Genomic DNA, 20,278 nt, shown 5'->3' with positions numbered 1-20,278 from the left:
AAATGATGATGAGATAAAAGACGATATATATCGATTATTATGATTCGGAGGAGGATCTACACATCGAGGAAGATACGAATATTGATGAGTAGATCTATATTCTTCATTCAATCTTCTCTTGCAATAATGGTATGCGATATAATTATATTTATTAGAATATAATTTATTTTTTTATTATTATTTAATATTATATTCATTGATAAGTCAAAAATTATAGATATAGCATCAGAAGATAGATGACGACGTTCGCATTCACGGTCTACCCTGGAGGTTGAGGCGCCTTCATCGATCTCCATTGCCGCACCGGCTCTATTGCCAGAGGGTCCTGCACTAGCGGATCCCAGTGAGATGGATCTCAATGAGGCAGATCTGAGTGAGATGGATCCAAATGGTATTATTATATTTTTTATATAATAAAATTTATTTTTTTTTATTTGGATAGCTATCATACTAATGATTTATTTATTGTTATTTCAGGTCAGTCTTCATCAGTAGTGAGACGAGGGCGAGGTCTATCGAAGAACCTCACTCTAGAGCATTGGAGACGTGAGCATTCGGGACAGCATCTCCATATCGAGATACCACCCGGCTACACCAGGCCCATTAGGGGATGGTGCAAGCCATGGCAGACTGAGCTGGGCATCACATGCCACAGCTATGCTCCTGTGACACTTTTCGATTGGCGTCACATTCTACCGACTCAGAGAGAGATTTTCTATATCCACTTACAGATAAAATAAATTATATTATAAATATTTAATTTGCATAGTATTCTTCTAATATTTGTTATTGGCAGGGTGTATTCGACATCATTGATTTTGAGAAGGATCGCGTGCAGCGAGCCATGACACTCATATCTTTGTAAATCAAGGATTATCACCATCACATGCATCAGTATTGGAACCATATGGTGCAGGATCATGAGGAGGAGGCAGTGTGGTAGCAGCCTATGCCAGCATCACTATGGATACTTGGACTGTCATATGCCGGCATTATGAGGATTCGGTATATCAGGTTACACATCCAAACTTCTTCTTTTTTTAGAATTTAATGATTGAATCATTTATTTTTAAATTAAATTTATTATCTACTAATTTGACTGATAACTACACAGAGAAGATGTACCCAGAATGTCACGAATCGGACGAGACAGATCGTACCATATTATGGGGGTTCGAGGTCGTTCGCTCGTCACATGGAGCACATGATAGGTAATTTTTAATTTTTAATTAGCATATAATTCTCTAGTTATTTAAAATTTTTTAATTAATAATTTTTAAATTACAGAGAGATGCTGAGAGTGGCGAGCTTCCTGGTAGAATCAATATCTACCAGCAGACCCACCAGCGACGGTCAGGAGAGTGGACGACGGGGAATCAGGAGCTCTTTGTAAGTTTTTTCAATTATTTTTTCATTCACAGTTTAATTTTTATTATAAAATTAAAATAGCTATAACTTTAATTTTAAGGACCATATGACAGACATGAGATTCCAGCTTATCTCTGAGGGCTTGACCGTACCCACAGATGATGAGATCTGTGATCAGGTGCTTGGTACGAGATCATGTTATATTAGGGGTCAGGGTATGGGATCACTGCTCTCTCATCCTCACGCTCATCTAGGGCTGACATCCATTCTACTAGCGAGGCTCAGCTCGGCTCGGCTCGACTGATGGAGGTACAGAGGCAGGTTGTCGAAGATCAACAGTGGGCTGAGCAGTGAGCTCAGGAGTTGGCTGCACACGTCGATGAGTATCAGCAACTTCAGATCTAGATGATGGAGTGGATGGTACAGATGGAGTTGATGATACAACTGATGAGGTAGCAGCAGGTCGGTCCGAGCTCTTTTGAGTGCTCTCTTTTTTCAGTTTGTTCTTTAGATGCCGACACCTGACTGCTTCTTCATGTAGTTTTTTATTTTTATTTCAAATTATTTATAATTTTAATTTAATATAATAAAATAATAAAATTTATTTATGACTTTATTGTGTAAACTTTTTATTTTAACTTTTTTATTTTTAATTTATAAAAAATATTATAAATATAAATTAAAAATATATATTCATAAATTAAATTTTAAAAAAATATATTTAAATTATTAGCGATGGAATTATTTTTGATAAAATATTGATCATCAAAAATATTTTAGTATGATAATTTAATTTTTTAATAAATATAAAATTATTAAAGTTTTATATAAAATTAATAGCAATAAAAATTTATTCATCGTAAATAATTATTAACGATAAAAATTTTTATCAAAAATTATTGTATTAATGAACTAAGTTTTACGTCACTAATATTATTTAAATTTAGTTTTTAAAAAATTTATTATTAAATTAATAGATATAAAAAAATTTTATTACAAAAAATGTTATTTGCGATGCAAAATTTTTTATCACTAAAAATTCTTAAAAAAAATTATTTCAAAAAAAATTAATTAAATTAATAGTGATGAAAATATTTTCATCGCTATTATTTTTTATTTATTAATGAAGTTATAATTCATCGTAAATACTTTTTTTATGATTAAAATTTTTTATCAAAAATTTTTTAACGATAAAAATTATTCATCATAAATAACTATTATTAGCGATGAAATATTTTTTTCGTAAAATATTGTCAACGACGTGATTATTTTTGATCAAATATTAGCAACGAAAATTTCATCACTAATAACTATTAACGATGAAAATAGATCATTAGTAATAAAAAAATTTTATCACTAATAATCTATTTTGTTATAGTGTGAGCATGGTTCAGTTTAAACTAATTTCATGCTCAAACTTGAGAAGAACCAGTCCTAAATGGTTTGGCATTTCTAGAAACCAAATCAGATCAATAGAAGATTGAAACCAAACCAAATCAACATGATTTAAATGATTTGGTTTGGTTTAGTTTATCGGTTTATATTATTATTATTATTATTATTATTATTATTATTATTATTATTTTATGAATCATGAAGATTTGTTTTATTTTCATATAAGAGTACCATCAAAAAAATTTATCAAGTAAAATAATTTAAATTGACATAAGATATTATCACTCAATAAAATAAAATTTTTAAATAAATACCATCATTAAAAATTAAGATAAAAATCTCCAACACATTACAAAAAATAAACAATCTAATAAGTTAGTCACTTAGGGTTTAAGGCTAATCAACACAAAACCAAATTGGTAAACAATACCATAAATTCAAAATTATTTTTTAATACATTAATACTCCAACATAAATAACATCCTAATCAAAATGACGTCATTTTATTAAGGCCAGTTCGATTTGATTTGAGAATGATTTTATTTACTGATGAATTTGAACCAGTCTAAACCTATTTTTTATATGTCAAAAATCAACCAAATCAAACCAAATAAAATTTAAAACCAAACCAAACCTACGGTTTGGTTCAGTTTCACCAGTTTGATTGGTTCAAATTTGTTTTTTGCTCACCCCTAATTGCAAATAACATTGTGGGATTTTGTGGGCAGCATATCTAAGGAGGCATCATTGATTCAAGGGCAGCTCAATATCTTGATGCGATGCCCATTGCCAATAGGTACCATGGGAAGCGAGTTTGAAAGGGATTGGATATGCATCCTTTGCATGGAAGAAGGATTCACCTTCTTTTGCATGAATCCACCAATGGACCATGCAATATCGCTTCAAGCTCTATACAATATAGCCTGATGAATAAGAGAGTTTCGAGTGCTTTGAGAGCTGTGTGGGGTATATTCCAATGGCTGATGTTGCGAAAGATGATCAATCATTCTTTCACCAAAGATACAATCTGAATCTTTTTGGCTCTCCAAACAGGGGACTTATTTCAGCCCGGGGAGTAGTTATTCCGGGAACCATTTGTACTTTGATGTCACCACTTTAGCCCACAATAAGATGTTATCATCATGATGAAAATAGCAACATCAAAATAAACAATAAGATGTTATCATCATGATGAAAATAGCAACAATTATTTAGTAATTCAACACTTGATTGAATTTATTTTCTAAAATATCATCATATTGGAATTTGTATGTAGGGACATGCATGTGTGTTTCAAAATTTTATTTTCTAAACATCGTAGTGAAAAAGTAGATTAAAATATTTTTAATCTATATCATGCATGCATAAAAATATAAACCACAAGGATCTACTTTATATGTTGAAATTATACATATGCTGAAATTTAACATGTGATCGAATCATATACATGTTTCATATTTTTTTTCTTCAAATCTGGATCTGAAAGAGAAGAGGCTCTCTCTTAGCCGTATAAGTATCCGACCTCTATGGGTATCTATTTAGGATCAGTCTAAAACAGTCCTATTAAGATTGAATTTTTTTCACTAAGAAAATTCAGTCTACGAATCTGAACGAAGCCTGGATCGCGATCAACTCTTTGATTTCTTTTCTTGATCTTCTTCTTCTCTTCTTCTCTTATCTTTCTTCTCTAGTATATGCTGCTATCAAACACTAAGAACCAGCACTCAAAGAGAGATGCCTAAGCCCTTATGGGCGTGTGGATTTGGGATACCCAAAGGTGGGGCGTATGGGATGCCCAAGGGAGAAGAGAGGGAGAGAGGAAGAGAGGGCATGGGAGCTTCTAAAAGGGCATGGGGCTTGCTAGTTTGGATGCCTAGGGATCTTAGGGGAGGTCTCTTTAAATAGACAAAAGGATTAAATCCTATTCAATCTCATAATACAAGTCCTACTTGCATTAGGTTTCCTAATAACTTAAGTTATTCAACTTTCTTTAGGAATCCTTTTAGGCACCAACTCTTGGAGCCCTTGCACCTACATAAACATACCCCAAAGTGTACCCATGAGATGCCCCAATTGGGATCCACATGCCCTTTAAAGGTGGGACACGCCTAACTTGATCAAATCAAGGTGGCGCCCCAACTAAACTATCAAGGAATTGAATTAAGGACTTGCAGCCTTAATTCAATTGATCCAAAACTTTAGATACCCAATAATTGGAGTCCAATAAATCTAATTCATTTAGATTATTAGTAGATAATTAAGTTTGAATTATCTTATCAAATAAAAAATCTAAATATAAAGAGAAAATTGGATCCAACCATGTGCTAGCAAGATTACCTTAAACCCAATTAGATTTCTCTAAACCCAATTGACACTTCATAAGTCTAATTATTAATTTCAGACCTAATCCCTTTATTGCGTGATCCCATAAGTTCAATTCTATCTGGTAGTGAGATATACAATGATCTCTATCAAAGTATCATTGAAATTCTTTTCAATAGATCAAAATAATTTCACTCTAACTCATCAAGGATTATCAATCCAAAATAATCCTAGTGAGCTCTCACAATCCACTAGTGACACCTAGCAGTATGTAGTGGCAATCCAGTAGAATCGAAAATGAACCTTAAGGTATAGTTAATGTGTGATTCAGTCTCTCTATCATGAGTCCCGACTAGATGGCAGATCATGGATAAATTGTTCAATCTCAATATCAGTCATATGATAGATTCGATCAGCTCAAATCTAATTATGATTTCTATGAAAATTCTTTTCCATCAATCACACTACTATGACCACAGATTCTCGGACTTAGCTCCTCAAATCTCATAGGACTACTCTTCTCTATTAAGGTTGATAGATTCTATTTTGATGCACATCCTACTCTTACAATGGACTAACTATCATCAACATCCGCTACAAGAGTTCATTGAAACTCATGTTTATGTGTCAGTCAAACTCTAGCAGCCTCATTACGAGCAGTAGTACTATCTCAGATCAAATGATCATTTACATAATTATAGCATCGAGACAATCACTGACGATTGAATAAAAATTCAAGTGATCTCTTGTATGGTCATGCTCAGTACTAGTTGTTCTCTAACAACAACCCACACTCGTCGTCCAGTGTTTCTACACTGTAGAACATAGATTCATCTATCCCGAAAGAAACGATCTGTACGTCAATTTATTTGGATCAATCATCATCCTCATGATGATACTATGATCGAAAGTATTTAGGAATTAAATATATGTCTCTAATTCTCAACTCTTTGAGAATATGTATTGAAAGTTAATTCCATGGACGATTCAAGGACACATCATACTTGAATGAAAAATAAACTTATTCTTTTATTGATTCAATCAATGTATTAAGTATAAAATTTTATCCTAAATTTATTACAATGTGTCAGCCATTTGGCTTCCAGGATATACATCTAACAATCTCCCACTTGGACTAAAGTCAATTGGTCACTAATTTAAGTCCCATCTTCTCAAGGTGGACTTTCATTTTTGACTGGATCAATTGTTTTGTCAGTGAGTCTGCCATGTTGTCCATGGAGTCTACTCTTCACACTTCGATATATTTCTTTTCGAGGTAGTTGCATATGATATGATAGTGCCACTCGATGTGCTTTGATTTCTGATGAGACCTCGGCTCCTTAGCAAGTATTATGGCTCCATTATTATCGCAGTAAAGTGGTATGGCATCTGATATCATGATCCCAGGTTTCACGATGAACTTCTTGAACCAGAAGCCTTTCTTCGCAGCATCCGAAGCAGCGATATACTCAGCCTCTGTGGTCGAATCCGCTATGATGGATTACTTGAAACTCTTCCAGCCAACTGTGCCACCATTGCAAATAAACACATATTCTGACGTAGACTTTCTATCATCAGGATCAGACATAAAGTCTAAGTTAGTATACCCCTCGACTCGTAACTGAAAATCTCCTCCAAAGATCAAAAATAAATCCTTAGTCCTTCTTAAGTACTTAAGGATGTTCTTCACAGCTATCCAGTGCGTCTCGTCTGGATTCGACTGATATCTACTCGTGACACACAGCAAAGATAATATCAGGTCGAGTACACAGCATGGCATACATGAGGCTCTCTATGACTGAGGCATAAGAAATTTTACTCATGCACTGAACTTTCTCAGATGTGGTCAGACACATCATCTTGGAAAGATTAATACCATGTCTAAGAGGCAAAAGTCCTCTTTTAAAATTTTTTATGCTAAACCTCTTCAGTACCTTCTTTATGTATAGCTTTTGTGACAAGCCTAGCATCCATTTAGATCTATCCCTATAAACCTTTATTCCAAGAATATAAAATGCTTTCCCTAGATCTTTTATAGAGAATTTTTTGGACAACCATCTTTTGACCATGGTCAGCATGGGAATATTATTCCCAATGAGGAGAATATCATCCACGTATAATATGAAAAATGTTATTGCACTCTCACTGACCTTTTTGTATACATAAGATTCCTCTTCCTTTTTTATGAAATCAAATGATTTGATCGCTTCATCAAAATAATGATTCCAACTCCGAGAAGTTTGTTTTAATCCATATATGGATCTTTACAACTTGTAGACTCTGTGGTCACCATCACCAGATGTGAAATTCAAAAGTTGCTCCATATAGATATTTTCTTCAAGATATCCATTTAAGAAAGTAGTTTTCACATCCATCTGTCAGATTTCATAATCATAATAAGCTGCAATAGCAAGCAGAGTGCGGATGGATTTTAGTATAGCTACGGATGAGAAGGTTTCTTGATAGTCAATGCCCTCGCGCTGACTATAATCTTTTGCCACAAGTCTAGCTTTATAGGTCTCTACCTTACCATCGGCACCTATTTTTTTTTTGTAGATCCATTTACATCCAATGGGTATAATACTCTCAGATGGATCCATTAAGGTCCATACTTGGTTCGAGTGTATCAAGTCAATTTCTGACTTCATTGCATCTAACCATTTCTCAGAATCGATGTCAGACATCGCCTCGTCAAAGGTATTAGGATCATCACCATAATCCCTATCTTCCATAAAGAATATTTTCTTTACTTCCTCCGTAAGCATACCCATGTATCTTTCAGGAGATCGGAAGACCCTGTTAGATCTACGAGGTGGTAGAGGAGCGTCAACTATTGACTCATAAATAATGAGCTCCTGAGGATCTATAGCTCTTTGCTCTTCAGAGACCTTCTCTTCGAACTCAACTAACCTTCCACTGCCACCATCTGGATAAACTATTTTTCTAAGAATATGGCATTCTGAGTCATAATCACATTGTGATCTTGTAAAAAATAAAAATAGTATCCTATGATTTTTTTTGGATATCCTATAAAATGAGCTATTACAGATCTATCCTTTAATTTATCAGCCATTTGTCTCTTGATGTAGGCCAGACATCTCCAAGTCTTAAGATAACCTAGACTTAATTTCTTACTATACCATATCTCATACGGTATGATAGGAACAGATTTTGATGGAATCCTATTCAACAAATGAATGACGGTTAATAAAGTATGTCTCCAAAGATATAAAGGTAGATCAGTGAAATTCATCATGGACTTGACCGTATCTAATAGGATCCTATTCCTCTTTTTGGATACCTCGTTGAGCTGAGGTGCTCCGAGAGGAGTCCATTGAGAGACTATACCATTGTCTTAAGATATTTCAAAAATTCTCGACTAAGATTTCATCTCCTCGATCAGATCGAAGAACCTTAATGGACTTGTCTGTTTATTTTTCTTCTTCATTTTTGAATTCTTTGAACCTTTCAAAGGCTTCAGACTTATGTTTCATCAGATACACATATCCGTACCTAGACAGATCATTGATAAAGATAATAAAATAGCTATAACCATCTCTAACCTGTACATCAAATGGCCCATACACATCAGTGTGTACCAAGACAAGTAACTCAGTAGCTCTTTTCCCATGTCCTTCAAAGGGTAACTTGATCATTTTTCTTCGAAGATAAGATTCGCAAGCTAGATATGACTCTGGATTAGGATAGTCAAGGATCTCATCTTTTTTTAGTTTGTTTATCCTGTCCTCTCCAATATGGCCTAGGCTATGATGCCATAGGTACTTCTGATTAATTTCATCTCTGGATCTTTTTTGACCTATGGTACTTACTATTTGCTCGTTTAAATTTATATTCACATCAACATGCAAGTGATATAGACTGTCAATTAAAAGATCTCATACAACTAATTTATTTTTTAAATAAATAAAATAAAAATCTTTATTGAAACTAATTTCAAAACTTTTCTGTGCTAGCACAGACACGAAAATCAAATTCCAACTAGCTACAAGAACAAAATAACAGTCCTTTAAATCTAATCTAAAATTAGACGATAATCGAAGAGGATAAGTGCCAACGATCTCTACAGTAATTTTTGCTCCATTATCGATCCGAAGAATCATGTCATCTTTTCTCAATCTCTTACTTTCTATCAGATCCTGCATTGAAGTACATATATGAGCACTCGAATCAGAGTTCAATACCCAACTAGAAGAAAAAAAAATCGTAAGGTTAGATTCAATTATGAGCATACCTTTCGAAGGTTTATCACCCTTTTTGGTCTTTAGACTCTCCAGGGAGAGTGGACAATTCCTCTTCTAATGGCCTTCAGCATCATAGTGGAAACACTTTTCCTTTGCTTCGGCCTTCTTAGAAACTTCCTTCTTTGGCTTGCTCTCTTTCTTCTACTTCTTAGTGGATTTTATCTTTTTCTTCCCAATAAACTTTCTCTTAGAAGAAGTCTGCTCCACAGTGAGAACAGTACTCCTTGAACTCTTCAAGGTTCTTTCTGTAGTGATCAATATATTGACCAATTCGGGTATAGTGCAATCGAGCTTGTTCATATAAAAATTTATAATAAATTGACTATATGAACTCATAAGGGATTGAAGGATCAAATCTATCTATAATTTTTTTTGTATTTTAAGTTCGAGCTTCTCAAGCTCCTCAATGTCCTTGATCACTGTCATACAGTGTTCATGGATCGACTGTCCTTTGCGTATCTTCAAATTGAAGAGTGTCTTGGACACTTCGAAGCACGCAGTACGACTCTGCTCACCATACAACTCTTGTAGATAGTGATTATAGCCCTGACAGTGGGCATATGCTCATACTGGCTTTGCAACTCGTTTGACATAGATGCCAGCACATAGCACTTGATCTGACTGTCTTCATTCGTCCACTTTTCAAAAGCAGCTCTTTGCTCGATAGTAGAATGGTTTGGTAATACTATGGGTTCTTGATCGAGTATATGACTTATTTTTTTTAAAATTAGGATAATCTTGAGATTTTTGAGCCAGTCTTTATAATTGGTTCCGATCAAACGATTGGTTTCAATGATATGGGCTAGAGGATTTGAGGCTGACATTGTTTAACTACGAGAGTAGAGATTCAAGTTAACTTTTATACTTTAATATTATATTTACTTCTAAAAATTTTAAGATACAAATAATGACTCTCACTAATTTTTCAGATCCCTCCACTCTCTGAGTGGAAAATGAAAACTCTAATGCGACAAAAAAAATTTAGTGGATGTTGCGGTCCCACCGATGCCATGCACCTCATCTAACAGTTATTAATAACATATACACCGATACGTAGGCAACTCTTTGCTCAAATGCTACTCTAAGCATATTGCAGCAATTTGGTCTCTAAATCATATGGGCTCACCTAATAGTTATTAACCACACTCCTTAGTTAAGCCCGACCCATCATTCACAAGTAGATGCAAGGCCGTCATTGGATCCCTCACCTAACAGTTATTGGGTCCAACCCCATCCTTACCCTGAAGCAACTCTTTGCTAATAGAGTGGTTGCGTATTTTCGATGCAACTGAACTACTGTAACCAACCGAGAACAATCAATACCAGTAGCACACCTGCACATCTATAATGATGGAAGATCTATAAACTTAATATTTATGAAGAGATTTAAGTTTAGATCTCATCTAATCAGTCATCATATGACCGATTTAATTGACATGAGCTAAACCAAACTGCTAAGCAACTTTATTCAAGACTCAATCTTTCAAATTGGACAGATAAGTGGAGATCGATGGAGGTCCCTCCGTTACTTTCCTTAGACACCAATAAATTGATCAGGTAAGCTAACGAAACTAATTAAATAACCATGTCTCAATTACTTGTCTTAAACATCAATAGGTCAATTGGTCCAAATAGGTTAACTCAAGCGAACGAACTCAAACCAACAAGCCAAATTAGATTCTTAGGTTAATCGATTCTACATATGAGATTCAAACAATTTGATCAACAATAATTATATGATCATATAACTTAATTGATTTAACCTTAATAACTACTTGACTCAGTTCGATCAATTACTTAATCGAATTAAATCCATATGATTCAAATCAAAAATTTTAGATGCAATCCTATTATATGATCTAATTTTTGATTTTTTCATAACCAAAATCCTCATGCACAAACACAAATTTTAGATTTCAAAACTAAATTTTAGATCTAAATTTTTTGTATATAAGATATATTTTAAATCATAAAAATAATTTTCAGATTTAACATACAAACATATATCTCATATATGTATGTAAAATTTAGATCTAAATAAAATTTAAATCCACAACATGATATCATATATCTCATATACTAATCATAGATCATATTGAAAATAATTTTATGACCTAAAAATACAACCATATATCTCATATATGAATCATGAATCAGGTCATATAAAATTTCAGATTTATGCATACATATACAAATCATGTGAACATGAACTAAAAACCGTTCTAGTTCAAAATTCAAACCTATGCATGCTTTCATATATCAATTGTATGTTATAAAATCAAATCCAAAATAAAATTTCAGATTTAAAAATTTATCTATACATCTCATATATCAAAAAAAATCAAATTTTGAAACTCTTTTCAAAACATGTATGTCAATTTCATACATATGAAATTTGTGGCTCTGATACCACTGTTGGAATTCGTATGTAGGGGCATGCATGTATGTTTCAAAATTTTATTTTCTAAACACCACAGTAAAAAAGTAGATTAAAATATTTTTAATCTATATCATGCATGCATAAAAATATAAACTACAAGGATCTACTTCATATGTTGAAATTGTACGTATGCTGAAATTTAACATGTGATCGAATCACATATCTGTTTCACAATTTCTTTCTTCAAATCTGAATTTGAAAGAGAAGAGGCTCTCTCTCTTAGTCGTGCAAGTGTCCGACCTCTACAGATATCTACTCGGGATCAGTCTGAAACAGCCCTCTTAAGATTGAATTTTTTTCACTAAAAAAATTCAGCCTGCAAATTTGAACGAAGTTTGGATCGCGATCAACTCTTTGATCTCTTTTCTTGATCTTCTTTTTCTCTTCTTCTCTTGCTTTTCTTTCCTTGTATATGCTGCTATCAAATACCAGGAACCAGCACTTAAAGGGGGACGCCAAAGCCCTTATGGGAGTGTGGATTTGGGATGCCCAAAGGTGGGGTGTGTGGGACGCCCAAGGGAGAAGAGAGGGAGAGAGAAAGAGAGGGCGTGGAAGCTTCTAAAGGGGCGTGGGGCTTGCTGGTTTGGATGCCTAGGGATCTTAGGAGAGGTCCCTTTAAATAAACATAAGGATTGAATCTTCTTCAATCTCATAATACAAGTCCTACTTATATTAGATTTTCTAATAACTTAAATTATTCAACTTCCTTTAGAAATTCTTTTAGGCACCAACTCTTGGAGCCCTTGCACCCACATAAACATACCCTAAAATGCACCCATGGGAAGCCCCAATTAGGATTCACATGCCCTCTAAAGGTGGGACACACCCAACTTGATCAAATCAAGGTGGCGTCCCAACTAAACTATTAAGGAATCGAATTATGGACTTGCACCCTTAATTCAATTAATCCAAAATCTTAGACACCCAACAATTGAAATCTAATGAATTTAATTCATTTAGGTTATTAGCAAGTAATTAAGTTTGAATTATCTTATCAAATAAAAAATTTAAATATAAAGAAAAAATTGGATCAATCATGTGCTAGCAAGGTTACCTTGATCCAATCGAATTTCTCTAAACCCAATCGACACTTCATAAGTCCAATTGCTAATTTCAAGCCTAATTCCTTTGTTGTGTGACCCCATATGTTCAATTATATCTAATAGTGAGATATACAACGATCTCTATTAAAGTATCATTGAAACTCTTTTCAATGGATCGAAATAACTTCACTCTAACTCATCAAGGATTGTCGATCCAGAATAACCCTAGTGAGCTCTCACAATCCACCAGTGACACCTAACAATATATAGTGGTAACCTAGTAGAACTAAAAATGAACCTCAAGATGTAATTAACGTGTGATTCAGTCTCTCTATCATGAGTCCCAACTAGATAGCAGGTCATGGATAAATCGTCAAACCTTAACATCAGTCATATGATAGATTCGATCAGCTCAAGTCTAATTGTAATTTCTATAAAAAAAATTTCCATCAATCACACTACTGCGGCCACAGATTCTCGGACTTAGCCTCTCAAATCTCATATGACTACTTCTCTCTATCAAGGTCGATAAATCCTATCTTGATGCACACCTTACTCTTACAAGGGACCAACTATTGCCAACATCCACTACAATGGCTCATTGAGACCTATGTTTATGTGTCAGTCAAATTCTAATATCCTCACTGCGAGCAGTAGTACCATCTCAGATCAAAGGACCATTCATACAACTACAGCATCGAGACAATCACTGACGATTGAATAAAAATCCAAGTGATCTCTCGTATAGTTACGCTCAGTACTAGTTGTTCTCTAACAACTATCCGTACTCATCGTCCAATATCTCTATACTGTAGACCAGAGACTTATCTATTCTGAAGAAAGCGATCTATACACCGATCTATTCGGATCAATCACCGTCCTCATGATGATACTATGATCGGAAATATTTAGAAATTAAATACATATCTCTAATTCTTAATTCTTTGAGAATATGTATCGAAAGTTAATTTCATGGATGATTTAAGGACACATTATATTTGAATGAAAAATAAACTTATCCTTTTATTGATCAAATAAATATATTAAGTACAGAATTATGTCTTAAATTTATTACGATGTATTAGCTATATTGGCTTTCAGAACATACATCTAGCACTTTGATGCCACCACTTTAGCCCACAGTAAGATGTTATCATCATGATGAAAATAGCAATATCAAAATAAACAATAAGATGTTATCATCATGATAAAAATAGCAACAATTATTTAGTAATTCAACACTTGACTGAATTTATTTGAAAATATAATAATAATTATCATAACAACTATTATTTGTTACTAGGAACCAAAATAAACAATAATAATAAAATAAAGATAGATTTATTGAATTAAATATATATATATATTTTTATCGGCTAACAAATAGAGATGGCAATAAATTGGATATGAATCGAATTGGCCAATATCTATACCCATCTTATAATTAAAAATCTTATATTCATATCTGCCTCCGATCGGATCGGATAGATAAGAGAGGTCCGATTGGATAAAATCAGATAAAAAATTTATCTCATAATTATTATATAATAATTATAATTTTGAAAGAAAAATTTTGATTAATGTTATATCGGATCAGATTTGAAACATATCATATTATTATTTATATCTAATCTAAATCTGCTTCAAATATTTTTTGTACAACTCATAACTATTTCAAAATTTATTTGGATTGGATAAAATTTATTCTAGTTGGATTGGATTGGATACATTGACTAAAATTGATATTCCTATTAATAGAAAATTTTATTTTAAAAAATTATTTATTTTTTCGATGAAAAATGAAATGGGCAAGTAGTGGCAAAGTATCATTCTCAGCATGTGAGCGCTTATAACGGCCGTTAATGGCGGATTCTCCATTCCATCGCGTCCAAACCCTGGTCTCGATCTTCTCTCGAAAGTCGCTCCTTCACCTCCAAATCTCTCCCCCAATCCAAAGGAAAGCGGATGAATTCCTCCAATTCCCCCAATGGATTCCTCCCAGACGACGTCGTGCTTCAAATTCTCGCGAGATTACCCATCAAATCCCTCTTCCGATTCAAGTCCGTGTGCAAATTATGGCGGCGATTGCCTTCCGAAAAGCACTTCATCGACCTCTACTTCCAAACATCCGCCAAAGACCCTACCTTGCTGATCGAAATCCCCGATTCCATCCATCTCTCGTCCCATCTCGTCTCCATCGATCGATTCAGGGAGGTAACCACGCTCTCATTGGATTTCTTGAACGATAGGGTTAAGATAAGAGCCTCTTGCCATGGATTATTGTGCTGCGCCAGCTTGAGGAATCGAGGGGTTTACTACGTTTGCAATCCGATGACCAGGGAGGTCCGAGTGCTGCCGAGGACGAGGGAGAGGCCCTTCACCAGGTGCCAGCCTGAATACGAGGCCACCCTCGTCGGCTTGGCATTTGATCCGTTTTCTTGGAGATTTCATGTGGTTCTCGCCGGCTTCCACCGCCACTTCGGCTACCGGCCCCAGGACCAGTTGGTCTGCCAGGTGTTTGATTCCAGAAACAATGCTTGGAGTCGATCCATTTCGTGTTTATACGAAGAATTCACCCATATGAATCGCAGCCAGGTTGTGTTCTCGAGCAATTCGCTTCATTGGCTGACGCATAGCTGCACTTATGTGCTTGCTTTTGATTTAAAAGGAGGAGTTTGGGGGAAGATTTGGCTGCCGGATGAGGTGTTGCTAAGTAGAAATGGCTCAAGAATTTATCTTTTGGAGCTGGACGGTTTGGTGTCGGTGGTTCAGATATCGGGGGTCTGGATGAGTGTGTGGGTTTTGAGGGATCATGGGACGGAGCAATGGAGTTTAGTGGATAAAGTGCATCTCCGATGCATCAATGGATACACAGCCAGTGTCTTCCCAATATGCCAGAGCAGAGATGTGATCTTCATGGCGACACAGAAGAAGGTGTTGATGTACGATCGGAATGGCAAGATGTGGAAGGAGATACATGGTGTGAGAGGTGCTTCCACATACCCATTGTGGTTCCTTTCATATGCTTTCAAGTCCTCACTTTTTCCTTGCCGCCATTGAGGTGAGGAGTTTATACAGAGGCATTGCTGTTGGATACTTATTTTGAGTGCTTCATAAGTATTATTGTGTATATCCATGGGTAGGTGTTGTAAATGGATGGACATGTCTAGGTAGTTTTATTTTATCATTTCTACTTTTCTCTGATGTGTATGATTCTGGTTCAAACGAAATTCTTCAGTCAATTTTTGTTGGATAGTGCCCGACTGCTGATGAACTTGCTGCTTACTGGTTATTAAGATGCCATGCTTTGTGCTAATTTAATTATATATCTTTCTGTGAAATAGAATCGGAATTATGAAATAGTATGTTGATAAGATGGCTATTATAAGCTTGCTATATTTGTTTATATTTGCTTGCTTGTATCTTTTATATTTCTGGATCTTCTTGTTAAAAGGGAGATAGTACTAATTAGCAAGCTTTACTGAAATATGAATTTTATTTACTTTAAATTAAAATGATTAGTAAGTTTGAACGATAAAATGCTTCCTAGGAAATTTTATTTACAAATGGGGGGTCAGTCAAAAGATTGCTAAATCTTTGTTGCTTTAATAGAGGACTAATGTATTGTCTCAGCACATTGCCATGCCCAAACAACATAGCATAAATGATATTGTTACTATTATCCGTCTAATATCTCCCTTATATAGTATTTGGGAAATCTTCATCATTGTTATCTATGGACAAGGAAGAGATTGCAAGAAGGATGTTAAAAACTAAAGTCCAATGGGTTTTCATCGACGTGTATGATGATTTTTGAAAAAGATTAGGCACATCACTGGATCAACAAACATGGAGATGTTATGAAGAGCTCCTAGTCCTCTTTTGGAATGTCTAAAATTTTTGGTTTTGGATGATGTTTTTGATTAGTACAGGACCAAATTTAATATTTCCTTTTGGGGTGAGTGACTGGTTCAAGCCCATCAAGACATTTCAATTCAGTTACTCTCGAGATCATAATGTCATGCCCCAAATGAACAAAGCTGGTCGAAAGATGTGATATTGTTTCCTTATCCAATCCATGCTGGGCTGTATAAAATCTGCAATTTTGTATTATCAATTCAGCCTATGTTTAACTATGCTCTTCAGGAAAGTTTCTTTATTCTTCCTCTTTCAAATTTCAGGTAATGTTCATTTATTTATTTATTTTGGGCCTTGTTTGGCATTAGCATGTAGATGACTACTTTTTTGAAGAAGCCCTATCCCCATCATAAGGATCATAAACTTGTTGCAACATGATGTTAAACCCTTTAGCTTCTAGTTTTCATCGGTTTTCTCTTGATGATTGTAGTCAGTCAATCACTCTTTTGCTTAGGACACTTTGTTGGGTTATTTTGTAACTATTGGTTGGCACTCTGATCTTCCACTTGAGTAGGTGTAGGCTTCAATATCAAGTATTTAAAATGGTTCTTGTGGTTCAGGATGGGAAAATATGTAAAAACAGGGATGAAGAGGAATGTGGGAGGTCTAGTAAAAGAAAAACAGTAACAGAAGATGAAGAGAATTAAAAAGAGAGAGATGCGACCGATGATTTTCCATATGAGTATTGTATCTAATACATTGTATCTAATATCAAATAATGCAGGATGGCTCCTGTGGCTTTGGGTAGGTAGAGCACAAAACAAGTATGTAGAAGAAATTTGAAGGTTTAGGAGTAGAAAATTTGGATAAAATGTATCACAGGAAAAAAAGACCCCTAACCTTTTTGGATCAAAGGGAAAAGGCTACTTGTGCATAGCATGAAACAAAAGTAAAAAGTATACTTTTTATGTACCCACTCAAATCTGTGGGAATTTTCACGTAGATAAGAAATATCTCCAAGGAGAAGAGGACTGATGGTGGCAATGACTCAAGGAAAATGGAGAATGGAAAAGAACTGAAAAGGACTTAGGTGGTAATATGCTTCCTAAAAATATTTTGCACAATCACAATACTCAATATGGACAAAATGTTTCAGATTTTTAATCCATCAAACCGCGATGGGACATCAATAACAATGAGGTCAAGCGCATCCTGGGGCCATTTTATTTGTTTCAGATAAATTGTAGCAGTTCCATCTGGAGTGCATTGGTTTAAAAATCAAACTGCTGGATTTTGTATGAAATCAGGATAAGCTAATGTTGAAAACACTATATTTTGGCCTTAATTGACTAAAAGCATTTTACAAATAGTTATCTAAATGAGTTGCTTCTGGCCAATGCCAGCAAAAACAAACTCTGGTTTCAGCAAAGCACATGTGGGCCTCAGTCTTACGAAGAATCTCTGCAGTCAAAGCCATCAGCTTGGACAGGGAAGAGGAGAGGGCAAGAATGGTGGGTGTGGTTGTCCTTCTAAATGAGAAAAGAAAGAAAGTGAAGAGCGAGGAGCCACTGGTCGAACTGGACTGTGATTCTGGTCATTCCAGCAATTAAGCCATCATATAGTTCAGTCTGGCATTCTTTTAAGTTCACTGATGAGTGCATTCAGTATCAACACATGCACGCAGAAAACTAACTGAAGATGCAACCAAGTCAAATTAGATTTGTTACAAGGCTCACAAAAGTTTGGCTGGAACATATCCCAGATTTAAATTTTTATACCAGCTAGCCTTCGCTCCAAATTTAATTTTTTGTGCAAGCTAATCTCGGCCGACGTGAATCATTGTCTTCATAGCTGAAGGTTTTGATGCTTGCTTTCTACTTTGTTTTTGGAGTGCCAAAATATGTTAATGTCCTGGTCGCCTCCATGCAGGTTATTATGAAGTTTCATTGGGCAGTATGTTTTACATGTTTGGGGTTGAAGCTGCATTGCAGTTTTTAGAGACCAATTCTTGTAATCTAGAATACTCAACAAGGAGAATAGTCTCTCCCTTTTGGCATGAGGGGAAACACGTTGGAACGGTTTGAGCATCATGGAGGTTGGTTTGGCTCTGTTTCTTCTTCAAAAAATGAGATGTGCGATCCATAGTTCTTATAGTACCTTTGTTAAATCTGATGCATGTGTAATATTTTTCTTTGCTCTTTTTGTGTAAACAAGAGCTTAGCACAGCCGGTGTGGATGAATTGTAGATACTGAGGCTGGAGCAAAAAGCACCATCACTGGAAGAACGGGCTGGAATTTGCTCATCTTGATTCCTAAGGCTCTCTCTCTCACACTGTGCGCGCGCGCACACGCGCAAACAAGGATGGGAAGGTGCCTTAGCTGAAATCAGGGGGAGTACAGGAATTGAATCCTGATCACTGGTATCCAACTTTAATGACTTCACCAACCAAACTGGTTATAGCTCAAAGTTCTATTTATACTTGGAGTGCTGGTATCCTGTGCACTGGGTATAAGATAGGTTAAAAATCTATCAACAGGAATGCCATCTTTTTATTAAGCAGGTGTAAAATTCAAATTTGAATTTAATCATTTCAGTAAACAAGTAACCTAATCCTATCTAAAATGGATAAAATAGAGTAAAAATTAGACATTGCAATATAAGATCATTTTTATGAAAAAATAATAACCATTATAAAATAAATGCCTGTTATTAACCATTTTGACAGGGAATAATGCATGACAGCACCAAAATAACAGCATTACTTGACAATATTATTGTTGACATATCCCTTTCTATCGGAATATTCATTTACAAAAAGAAAGCCAGAATGTAAATCTGTTGTGAATCCTCGATTGTCCAATACAACAGCCACATGATGCGAATATCGTATCTAAAAAGACAGAACAGTGGGCTGCAAAATTGTCCGCACCAATCTAAAAGCCAATATAAGCATCGATCGTGATGCAAATATTGTATCTAAAGACTGAATCACTGCTAACTCCATTGTTCAAGATGGAATGAGAAGAGTATAACCCAGTTCTTACATAAATAATACTTCATTCTGACGCCTACACTTGAATGGAAATAATATTTTATTCTTAATACAAGGATCATTGTAAGAGAACAAGGGTTTTTACTTGATATAAAGAACTTGAGGAGGGGCAGATGCGTAATCTCATTTTTTTTGACAATACCCTACACAATGTGCACCGTATGGCTGTTCTCCATGCCTGTCACCGCATCTCTTTTACATGGGACAAATTATATCCTAAATGGCACGTATCACATAGCCGTGCACATCTTAACTCATTTCTACGAGCACCATACATCAATTGCTCATCTCATGTACCACTATAAAAATGAGTGGCTGTGATAAATGACATGCACCACCCGTATAATAAAGCATTTATCTCGATAATTGATGCATAGAAGGAGATAAGTTGAATTGACTTGGTGCATAGCTACTCTGCTACGTGATATAATTTTCCATAATGAGGGTGGAATTCAAACTTACATTGCTAGCAACTATTTCTAGGGTTGAGCACGAGTCAGATTCGATCGGATTGAAAAAAAAATTTTATCTGACCGA

General features: G+C 35.0%; 1 protein-coding gene across 5 annotated transcripts; it reads left to right on the top strand.

Annotated features, from left to right (window-relative positions):
* The first annotated feature begins 14,666 nt into the window (after positions 1–14,666).
* On the top strand, positions 14,667–19,182 carry LOC105052615 (F-box protein At5g49610). 5 transcript variants are annotated; one of them, XR_012134970.1, is made up of 3 exons: positions 14,667–15,891; positions 18,618–18,783; positions 18,935–19,182. XR_012134970.1 is itself a non-coding variant. In XM_073244796.1 (2 exons), the coding sequence occupies exon 1, from the start codon at positions 14,796–14,798 to the stop codon at positions 15,888–15,890; it is 1,095 nt and encodes a 364-aa protein (XP_073100897.1). In that variant the 5' UTR covers positions 14,667–14,795; the 3' UTR covers position 15,891; positions 18,618–18,844. The 5 variants fall into 5 exon arrangements, 3 of the variants coding, with proteins under 3 accessions (XP_073100897.1, XP_019708708.1, XP_073100898.1); XR_012134969.1 differs by having other exon boundaries at positions 18,903–19,182; XM_073244796.1 differs by lacking the exon at positions 18,935–19,182 and having other exon boundaries at positions 18,618–18,844.
* The last annotated feature ends 1,096 nt before the right edge of the window (positions 19,183–20,278 follow it).

This window comes from Elaeis guineensis, chromosome 10 (assembly GCF_000442705.2).
Source record: "Elaeis guineensis isolate ETL-2024a chromosome 10, EG11, whole genome shotgun sequence".
Taxonomy (NCBI): Eukaryota; Viridiplantae; Streptophyta; class Magnoliopsida; order Arecales; family Arecaceae; genus Elaeis; species Elaeis guineensis.
This window is presented reverse-complemented; position numbering and strand designations above follow the sequence as displayed.